Consider the following 11,275-nt stretch of genomic DNA (forward strand, 5'->3'; position numbering starts at 1 on the left):
GGAACAACAGACTGGTTTCAAATAGGAAAAGGAGTACATCAAGGTTGTATATTGTCACACTGCTTATTTAACTTCTATGCAGAGTACATCATGAGAAATGCTGGGCTGGAAGAAGCACAAGCTAGAATCAAGATTGCCGAGAGAACTATCAATAACCTCAGATATGCAGATGACACCACCCTTATGGCAGAAAGTGAAGAGGAACTAAAAAGCCTCTTGATGCAAGTGAAAGAGGAGAGTGAAAAAGTTGGCTTAAAGCTCAATATTCAGAAAATAAAGATCATGGCATCTGGTCCCATCACTTCATGAGAAATAGATGGGGAAACAGTGGAAACAGTGTCAGACTTTAATTTTTTGTGGGCTCCAAAATCACTGAAGATGGTGACTGCAACCATGAAATTAAAAGACGCTTACTCCTTGGAAGGAAAGTTATGACCAACCTAGATAGCATATTCAAAAGCAGAGACATTACTTTGCCAACAAAGGTCCATTTAGTCAAGGCTCTGGTTTTTCCAGTAGTTGTGTATGGGTGTGAGAGTTGGACTGTGAAGAAAGCTAAGTGCCAAAGAATTGATGCTTTTGAACTGTGGTGTTGGAGAAGACTCTTGAGAGTCCCTTGGACTGCAAGGAGATCCAACCAGTCCATTCTGAAGGAGATCAGCCCTGGGATTTCTTTGGAAGGAATGATGCTGAAGCTGAAACTCCAGTACTTTGGCCACCTCTTGTGAAGAGTTGACTCATTGGAAAAGACTCTGATGCTGGGAGGGATTGGGGGCAGGAGGAGAAGGGGACGATAGAGGATGAGATGGCTGGATGGCATCACTGACTCAATGGACATGAGTTTGAGTGAACTCCAGGAGTTGGTGATGAACAGGGAGGCCTGGCGTGCTGCAATTCATGGGGTCACAGAGTCAGACACGATTGAGCGACTGAACTGACTGACTGACTGATACATTCTTTTCCTGAAAACTCCCTTAAGAGAAACCAAACACATCCCTGGGCCACCTTCAAGACACACAGGTTTGCAGCCCCTAATCTGGAGCAAGTCAAGCTTCCATGCACTTCTGTCCAGAATGAAGCCAGGGCCTTCTGGGTCCTCTGTGAGGGAATGGGTGGTGGGGACAGGTAGCTGGCATTACTGTGTTTTGTTTCAGGCCCTCTGAGGAGCCTTCACATGCTTTATTCATTTTCTTGACACAAATCAGGTATTAAGCCCATTGTACAAATTAGGAAACTGAAGCTGCGATGAAAAACTTGCCCAGGATCATTCAGCTTTAAAGTGTCTCCTCCAGGCCCCACAGCCTCCTTGTCACTGTGAGTCTCCATCTCCCCTCCTCCTTCTATGCCCTTCTGGCACCTCCTCCTCCTTCTTCTGTCCCGGCCATGACCTTCCCGGCTCACTGTCTTCCAGTCCACATGCCTGATGCTGGGCAGGCGGGGCTCAGCAACATCCAGGCTGTGCTCTGAGGTAGCACGTGCCATGGAGAGTGGCCCCATGTCCGCGCTCACAGACAGAGTACAGGAGGGGCTGCTGGGAAACTCAGGTAAACCTCCTGCTTTACAGGTGGGGGAACTGAGGCCCTGAGAGGGCACAGGCCTTACCCAGGGTCACACAGAAGGAAATCCCATGGCTCTCTTTCCCCAAGCTCTGCTTCTGTGGTGTTAAATGGACCCAAAGTTATTATTAAGCCATAGGTGTAAATTGCAGGGTCATTTTAACAATAAATTGGGAACAAATTCAGGGACAGAGTGACACCCCAGCCTGTCTCTGAGCCAGTGCCCTCCCCACCCCGGCAGTGCCCACTGGGAGGCCCGCAGGCTCCAGGGCTCCACTGGCAACTGGGGCTCAAGGAGCTTTATGAGTCCAGGGAGGTTCTCAGGTCTGCTCTGTTTCTCTTTCCAGTCTCAGCTTGTCCCAGGGTTTATTATCAGCAAAGGTGATATAATAATCCCCTGATGGCAGGAAGCTGGCTGGGGCTCAGGGTGCTGGCCCTTCCGCCCTGGGGGCCTCTCAGCAAATAGTCCCTTGGAAACAGGGCAGCTGTCTCTGAGGGGGGGGCGGGCTGGGAGGGGCCTCACTCCCCCCACACTGGACACTGGAGGAGTCCGTGTGAGCAGGACTGCACCCCTGGCTGGCGGGACTGAAGCCCTGGCGGCTGGGACTGCCTTGGGCAGTGACTTGGGCAATTCTGTGGTCTTCAGGGTCCCTGCCACTCTGGCCACGTGTCCCTGTCACAGCCCTGAAACCCCTTCAGGCCCCTCTCAGTTCCAGTCCAGGCCCCTCCTCCATGGGAAGGTTGGCTCCATGCCTGCATCCCTTCTGGGTCAGAAGACCCCCTACTGGGCTGCCTCAGGGCCCCTGGGACCCTGGGATCCCCCCTAGTCATCTCCACTCTGCCCCCCACCCCATCCCTGTCCCAGGAGCATCCTCAGGGTTGTCCCCTCCCAGGGGCCCTGCAGGGGCCTCCTCTTTCAGCTCCTGCCCTTAAAAGGGGGCCGATCATCTGTCCATCCCCACCCACTCCCTGGATGCCCTGAATGGCTCCACATCAGCATCAGACACAGCATCCTTGTTCATTTCCAATCCCTTCTTCCAGTTTGGAAGCTGCCAACCAGTCTCCCAAGCCAGGAAAATCCTCACAGGTAGGACTACTCCTAGATCTTTCCAGACTCCTACATAGATGGCAACTTTGGAGCTTCAGAGCCCAAAATTATTTTAATTTATTCTGTGGTTCCTCAATGATGTTCTACTTTGGAGTCACGCTGGGTTGTGGCGGGGGAGTCCTCTCCTCCCCAGGGGGGGAGAATCACATGTGAAGGCAAAATGGGGGGAGGGGATTCAGAACAATCCCTACTCCCATGTCATCTTGTCCCCACAGCCTTGCTCTCACCCCCTGGCTCCTCCCTGCTCACCTCTGAAGTTGCCCTCCTCTGGGTGGGGCTGTGTCCCCTCAGATGGCAGCTCCTTCTAGTGATGCTGCGGGGAGGAGAGGCCAGGATATGTCTGAAGTATCTGACAATACTTCAGATTGTCCCGGCTGTGTCTTCAGGTTGCTGTGGAAGGAGGCTGTGGCCCTGAAGATGTGTCCTGGGTCCCAGAGCCCTGGTCTTTGGTCCTGGGCTCCCACCCACAGGCCCTGCTGACATGCTGGGCTTTAGACCAAAGTGTTCACACCCACAGTTTTGGCATTTTACCTGGATTCCCACTTCCTAGTCATGCCACCTAGGGAAGGAACTTGATTCCATAGCCTTAGTTTTCTCATCTGTAAAATGGGGTTAGCAGTAAAATCCACAGTTCCTTTTCTGAAACCCTTGGAGTCAGATCTGCTCCAGCCAGGTGAAATGGTACATCTACTCTACATGACATCACACCCCACTGGGGTGTGAACGCACCCTATATTCAGACATTAGTGTTTCTGCAACTGAACTTTTGACATTTCACACTAAGTGAATTAAATAGATATCATGAATTGTCTCATGTCTGTTCAGGTCAAATTTTGTTACCCAACAATTTTTCAAAAATTTGTTTTCAATTTTGAGAAACTCGAAGGGTTTGGATTGCAGATAAGGACCATCCTTCTCTGTGTCTCCATAGATAATGGCACACAGTCAGAGACCCACAATGTTCATGGTTTGAGGCCAGACTCAACCCAGCTCTGAGGTTTGGGATAAGACAAGTCTCCTGACAAGGCCAACAGTGATGGGTGGGGGAACCGTTCAGGAGCAGCCGTGCTGTTATCCAAGCGTCTGGGCCATTCGTTCTAACTCCACAGACCCTGAGCCTCTGCCGTCACAGGTCCCTGAGCCTTTCTAGCTGAATCTCTCTTAATCAACTTCCAGAACTGGATCTTTTTACAGTGGTTACTCAGGAAGATCCTGCCACCCCAGTGACTGTGACCTGCCTGACCTTCACGACACCATGTCCAACTCAGGAACAACTCTATACCTGGCCGACTTGGACAGGACGTGCCGGTTCCTCCGCCTGCCACAGATTTTTTCCACCTGCATGTCCTTCTCTCTGGTGGCCGACATGGGCATTCACAGGGGGTACATAGGTAACTGGTTTATGTTCATCTGGTGCTTCTGTTGTGCGGTGACCCTCATTATCCTCACAATTGAGTTACGTAGGCTCCCATCGGAGTTTCCTTTCTTCTGGTACTTAACTAACACCTATGCCTGCTACTCTGCCCTCCTCTGTCTCTCGGCCTCCATCATCTACTCCATCACCTATGTCCAGTTCCTGCCTTATGGTCCTTACCAGGACCGGGCCATCGCTGCTACTGCATTCTCCTGCATTGCGTCTGTGTTTTATGCCACGGAAGTAGTCAAAATGTGGGAGCGCAGTAAGATCTACAAGACCTCCTGCTATGTGCTCACCATGCCAGGCCTGCTGAAGGTGCTGGAGACCCTCATGGCCGGCATCATCTTCGCCTTCATCAGCAACACCTCCCTGTACCTGCACCAGCCAGCCCTGGAGTGGAGTGTGGCCGTGTACTCCATCTGCTTCATCCCAGCAGCCCTGGCCATCCTGCTGAACCTGGGCGAATGGAAATGCAGGCTGCCCGGGCCCTTCCCCCTCTTCCAGCTTGTGCTCAGCCTGCTCTCCGTCCTCCTCTATATCAGTGCTCTGGTCCTCTGGCTGCTCTACCAGTTCAACGAGGAGTTCGGTGGGCATCCTCAGCAGTCTAGCAATGGGGACTGCAGGGACAAGCTCACCTACGACATGTGCGCCTGGGACCAGCGCCTGGCTGTGGCCGTCCTGACAGCCATCAACCTGCTGATTTACATGACCGAACTGGGGTACTGGGCCTGCCAGGTCTCTGTGGAGACTAAGGCTCTGCCCAGGGTCTCCTGATCCCCTCTGCTCACAGGAGGTGTCCTTACAGAGTTCTGATGCCCTCTTCCTGGCTCCCTCTCTCCCTTCTCACATCCTTCCCCCTTCATCTCACTCTCTTTCCTGTTTCCTTCTCCCCTTCTCCGTCTCCTTCCTGGTTTCCTTGGTTGCTCACACACTGTTTTGCCTTTTTCTCTTTCTGCTCTCAACTTTTCTACATTTTCTGCTTTTTTTCCTTTATTGGGTCATCCTTGGTTTTCTCGTCTCCTGTGCCCTGACCACCTCTCCCCATCTTCCTTCTTCTGATCCATCAGGACCTGAGACTTCTTCCTTCTCTGCCCACCACCCCTCCCACATCCTAAGGTGCTGACCCCACAGCACACACCCTTCTGTGCAGCTATTCACACCCTGGGCGTCTGGAGTGGCCTCATTGCCAAAGTGTCTGTCCCCCTGGGGCTGCCTTAGTTGGTGTGTGTGGATTTGTGATTGGGGTAGTTAGTTAGGTATTAGACCCCCATTCTCACAGTGGATGAATGGTACATCTCCCTTTTACTTAAAAGAAACAAATCTCTGGAGGTCAACAATTTTCAGTGGCAGAAATCTTAGAGACTCTCAATCCTTAGGTCTCATCCTGTGCTCATCCTTCCAAGAGACTGTTTGAATTTTTTCAAGGTCACTAAACACCCATCACCCAGAAGGACTCTTAGAGAAAGCAAGGGATGAATGCCTTCTCTGAGGAATCAAAAAAGGAGTTGATGAAGAACCACAGGGTCTGGAAGACACCTGTTTGCAGTGTTGGTGAGGGGCAGTGATGTGGCCCCAGTGATCAAAACAGCTTGTCCTGTTCTTCAGCCTCTGCAGGGAGAAGAGCATGGACACTGCAGCCTTAATGCTGTTGTTCCCTTGATTTTTTTTTTTTTCACTTTCCTAGTCAGGGACATTTCTTTTCAAAAATTTTGGGCAGGTGTGCTGAGGTGGTGGAGAACTGCTGCTTTTGTAGTTAAAGAAACTGAAGTGCTTGAGTGTGTGGTGCACACATGTGTTTCTGTGAGTCAGTTGTTTCCACTGTTGCTTCCTACTGTTGCTTCCTTGTGCTCTGGGCCCCAGGCATAATGTGAGCTACATAATGTATTATATAATGTGTGTGTACATATATAAAGTATATGTGTGTCTGTGTGTGTGTGTGTTAAATTCCCTGGAGCTTCTGGTTCCTATCAGCCTTTGCTGGCAATCATAGAGAGAAGCCTTGTCTCTGTTTTACATCATAATGTTCTTCCCACTCCTCCCCCCCAATTTAATATAAAGGACAAAGACAAAGCAAAACAAAATCAACAGGTCCTGACTGCCCTCAGTGTGCCTAGAGTTCAGAAGTACCCTAGTCAACTTGGACTTCCATGCTAACCCAAAAGACCCCCCTCTGTGAACTGCACCCAGCGATTCCCCATGCCCCATCAGGCTGAGGCTAGGGCTTCAGCCTGTTGGAGGAAACTAGCAGTTTGGTCCCACTCCAAAGCCCCAAATCCTTAGCTATTAGAAACCTCTGCCAGCACTGGGATGCTTTCTTTAAAGGTGCCTGGATGTAGGCTCAGTGTGTGTGTGTGTATGTGCCTTCCCGACCTCTTCATGGATGAATTCAGACCAGCAGCCGTTTACAGTAGCTGCAGGCCAGGAAGCCCCCACAAGCCTTCTTCCTCTCCTGCTCTCAGCCACAAAGCCTCAGAGCCCAGCATTCTGGTGCCATCAGGGCCAGAGGGGCCAGGCTAGCAGAGCTGTGAGGGAGGGGAGGGGAAGGATCCCCTGCCCTGCTGCCCCTCACTCCTGTACCAGGATGAACCATGTGATCTTCACCCAGGGGAAGGTGTGGTGGGTGGAGAGAGCTCCCAGGAGGTGGTGCGCATGGCAGGCAAATTTTAAGAAGGAATGAAATCAAAATTGTATTTCAAGGCAAGACAGGAAACATTTCAACATAATTTTTCTTCTCTGCCATTTTGGGCCTCCTCCCTCCCCTCTAGAGTGCAGTGAGCATCTGAGTTCAGTGAGTATGTGTTAACCTGACCTCCCCAAGGAGAGAAATACCTGCTCCACCTAAAGATGGAATTTTCTTCTTCTGGCCCCAGCCATGTGACTCCTTAGAAGATAACACTATTTACTTATGAGCTTATTAATTTCACAAGCTATTTTATTTGTACTCTGCCTGTTTGACAATATTGTTGTTTCTTACATTAACAAATGTAATTTGTGAGATTGAGGCTCCAATAAAAATAATGATGACCAGGTGGGCCTGCCAGTGAGCCTAGAGAAGGGAAGGGTGATGAGTGTGGTCAGGGCCTCTGCTCCAGGGCTCACAACTCTGAATGCCTAAGCAGCTGATCCAGGAACAAGCCAGTGACCCCAGCCTGATGCTTGCTAGCACTGAGAATGCAGGCTGCACTGGGCAGGTGCCTCTCAGCCCAGCTGATGGTGCCTGTGAAGAAATGCTAGCCCATGGGAACATGTTCAGGGCTGTGTCTGGACCACAAGACACCAGGTTGAGCCCTGAGCCCTAGCCCACCTCCCCCCTGCCACCTGACTCCTTTCACCAGGGCAATGGACCCTGGCCTGGATGTGCCCAAGGACAGAGGAGTCCCTGCTTGGAAAGCACTGCTCAGAGGGTTGGGTCCCTGGTTTATGCACACAGGACTTTCCCCACTGAAGCATCCACCCAGTACAAATCCCGTGTCGCTTCCACATGGTGACCTGTCCCCTCTCTTCACCTCATCCTCATGTTTCTGTCTCAGCCCTGGATACTTGACTTTCTAGGTTAAATGTCCCCAGTTTCTTCAATGTTTTGCCTTTATCTGGATTGCATTTCACCTCTGCTCCACCAGCCACCCCAACACCCTGGCCTCCTTGTCCCTTCTCTGCCCACATCCCCCAAACCCATTCACAGTGGATTCTTAACAAATGAGGAAAACGTGGGAAGGAAACCAGAACTCAGCTGAGCCAGGGGGATCCCACATGTCCTCCAGCCCAGGGCTGGCTTTGGAAAGACCTGTACATTCCCGAGGCTCTGGCAAAATGGACTAGAAGACAGGGACGTGATCCCTTTCTGCCACCTAACCCTGGAGGAAACGAGGGAAATCTGGCGGGTGGTCTGAAAGGACCGTCTGCAGTGGCCATGCCTGCTGAGCTCCCTTGGGGCACCTGTGACTCAGACCTGTTAGCTGGAGGAGTGAGGGGATTGGGAAGGGTGCCAGCCCCTCTCACACGCTGTAGCCACCCCTCCTCCCCGCCTTCCTCTGCCCCCAACCCCACCCAATGGAGAAAGACCTTCTATTCAGGGACAGGATTTTCCACCTTCACCTGCTGTCTCCAGGCACGCGTCCCACCACCCTGCTCCCAAGCGCCCAGCCCTATCAGGACAGCATCACTGTCTCTGAAGGTGAGGATCCAGCCAGTCTGGTCCCAGGAGTGATACGAACGCCGCCCACTTCCTGTCCAGTGTGCTGCTGTCTGGGCCAGGCTCCGCAGCCAAGAAACTTACTCACTTGGGGCACAATTTCTCCTCTGTATGAAAAGAACACATGCTTTTCCTGCTGGGGGATAAGAAGGTTTGAGTGGCTTTGCTGAGAAATGGGAGTAAAAGGCAAATGCTAGCCTGGCCCAGCACCCTGAGTTCAGGGGGTGTGCTGTGGCACCTGGTAGAATTGCTGGTCTCCATTACCAGGTGGTGGAGCCCTGGGGACACTGGTGGGGACCTTGTTTAGGGTCCTGAACTCGACCCTTGCTCAAGGGCATCCTCACCTCTTCATCGTCCTCCCATCGACCAGAGTTTAAGGCTAGGACAGAGAGAAAGGGGTGCAGACTCCATCCTGCCAGCCAGTTCTAGCTCTGCCCCCGAGGGGTCCTCAGTGGAGGCTGGACTCATTCTGCTTGAGGGACCCCAATCCAGCACCCTCTGTCTGGAGGAAGGGCTGGGGCCAAGGGGGAGCTGGCAATGCTGGTGGTTCAGCCTAACTACACCCAGGACTCACTGGAGTCTACAGAAGGAGGGGTAGATTTTAATAAAAATTATCTTTATGTGAGTTAGCACCCATCCTCTAAAGGAAGGATAAGTCTGGAAAACAGTGATCACGACGGATGCTCCCCTGCTGTTTGGAAGCCCCAGGAGCCTGGCCTGAGGTGCAGCTGCAGGAAGGGCGGGACCTGGCTGGCAGAGGCTGAAGGCCAGGACCTGCTCAGTGGTTCCCGGGCTGGGAGGTCCTGAGCTGTAGCCTCGCTGAGGTTCTGGTTCCTGATGTGTAGACTGGGAATAATAATAACCCTCCCAGGGTTAGTATGAGGGTCAGAGACAATGATATGAAGGGCTGGGCAGAGAGGAGGCCCAGTGAAAGGCAGCCTTGAATAAAGATGCACCATGGCTTTGATGGAGGAGGAGGGGAATAACTGCTGCTGATGGTGGGGGAGGGCACTAGGCCTGGAAATTCTTGGTAGGCCAGTTGTTTCTGGGTCCTTCAGGAAGATGACAATTTTCTTCCCAGATCTATTATGTCTGCCCCATCAGCTTTGATTGGAAGAAACACTCCAACTCAACAAACTGTACTTCCTGATATATTGCCAGGACCCTGGGTTTTCCAGTTGAGCTGCTGTAACAGAACTCCATAGACTGGGCAGCTTAAACAACAGACATTTACTTCTCAGAGTTCTGGAAACTAGGAAGTTCAAGACTGAAGTTCCTGAGAGCTGAAATCTGGTAAGGGCTCTCTTCCTGGTTTGCAGTCTTCCCACTGTATGAGGCCATGTCCTCACATGATGGAGAGAGAGATCATCTGTCCTGTTTCTTCTCATAAGGGCACTAATCCCATTCACACAGGCCCCAGCCTCATGACCTAATTACCTCCTAGAAGCCCCACCTCCAAATCCAACACATTGGTGATTTAGGCTTCAACATATGGATTTTGGAGGGAAACAAACACTGAGTCTACAGAATTTGGCATTAGGAAAAAAGTTACCAATGAGTTTGAAAGTCTGGTGGAAAATCATTTGAACTCTAGTTTCCCCTTTCTTTTACACTCAGGTCCAGGGGCAAGGCCATGAACCAAAAATATTCAGTTACCAGTCAGATTCTGCCAATAAAAAGGGTTTGATTTCTAGAATGAGGAAATGGAATTCAATCAATATATATGGCTCATGTCATGTGCAAACCATGTTGTAGCATCTTGCAGTTTAAAACAAAGCAAAAGCAAGCCCTTGGTCCTACACCTGCCCAGCTATTGTCCTTTGCACTCTTTCTCCACAAGCATCCTGAGCATGATCTACACCTGACTCTGCATCTTCACTTCTCTCATCTGCTCTAACCCCCTCTCTGCCTTCTGTTCCCACCTCTTCATGGAAACCGTTCTCACCAGTTCACCACTGAGCAGCATGTGGGCAACTCAAGACATATATACCCTCTCCACCTGCTTCAGGAAACCTTCTCTGGAGTGATGGTCCTCCTGCCGCTCAGACTCTCCTCCCTCCTTCTCTCCCTCCTTCTCCTCCTCTTCCTCCTCTCCATCATCTGAGGGTCTCAAATCCTCAGGACTTGGGACTGGGAAACATCTGTCATGTGTCAAACCCTCTTCTTAGCACTGGGAATACACGTACATGTTGGTTCTTGATTTTAGTGTTTATCTTTCTCATGTTTTATTTGAAACTGAATGCAGAGTTTTGCATTCTTCTTTATAATAGGGCCATAATAACATAACAATAACGTATCAGGCCTTGCTTCAAAACAACAGTAATGCATGCATGCATGCTCAGTCACTCAGTCATGTCTGACTTTTTGCGACCCCATGGACTGTAGCCTGCCAGGCTCCTCTGTCCATGGGATTTCCCAGGAAAGAATACTGGAGTGGGTTGCCATTTCCTTCTCCAGGAGATCTTCCTGATCCAGGGATCAAGCCAGTGTCTCCTGCACCTCCTGCATTGGCAAGTAGATTCTTTACTATTGAACCACCTAGAAATCCCACAAAAGCAATATTTTCCTACAAATGGCTGCTGAGATGGACTCTGAAGAAGTGGAAAGTCAAGAATGTGCAGGAACAAGGGAATCTAGGAGACCTCAGACTGTGGGGGCACCTGGAAGCAGTCTGTGTTTTTGACAAGAATCACTGGAAAATTGGACCACTGGGAAGTGACTGAGGAAACTCTTGTTATGAAAGAGAAACATGTTCCCCACCAAGCAGAGGTCGTGGGGAAGGAGGGTCTGTGTAATCAGGAAGGATGTGACCAATAAACAGGACCCAGCAGCCAAGAGGAAACAAGCAGAGAGGGTGGACAGAGGGGAGAGAGCCGGCTGCCATCTCCAGGTCTGAGTCTCCAGGACTGGCAAGTCCAGCGATCCCAGGAAGAGGGCAGCTGGGAAGGACGAGGGGTCTCATCCAGCAGATGAGAAAACTGACTCAGCAGCAGTGAGTGCCC

At 51.1% G+C, this 11,275-nt stretch overlaps 1 protein-coding gene across 1 annotated transcript; it reads left to right on the plus strand.

Moving 5' to 3' along the window:
• The first annotated feature begins 3,740 nt into the window (after positions 1-3,740).
• LOC138423225 (myeloid-associated differentiation marker-like) lies at positions 3,741-7,053 on the plus strand. The gene has a single exon (XM_069558885.1). The coding sequence runs from the start codon at positions 3,920-3,922 to the stop codon at positions 4,853-4,855; it is 936 nt and encodes a 311-aa protein (XP_069414986.1). The 5' UTR covers positions 3,741-3,919; the 3' UTR covers positions 4,856-7,053.
• The last annotated feature ends 4,222 nt before the right edge of the window (positions 7,054-11,275 follow it).

This window comes from Ovis canadensis, chromosome 18 (genome assembly GCF_042477335.2).
Source record: "Ovis canadensis isolate MfBH-ARS-UI-01 breed Bighorn chromosome 18, ARS-UI_OviCan_v2, whole genome shotgun sequence".
NCBI classification, from domain to species: domain Eukaryota; kingdom Metazoa; phylum Chordata; class Mammalia; order Artiodactyla; family Bovidae; genus Ovis; species Ovis canadensis.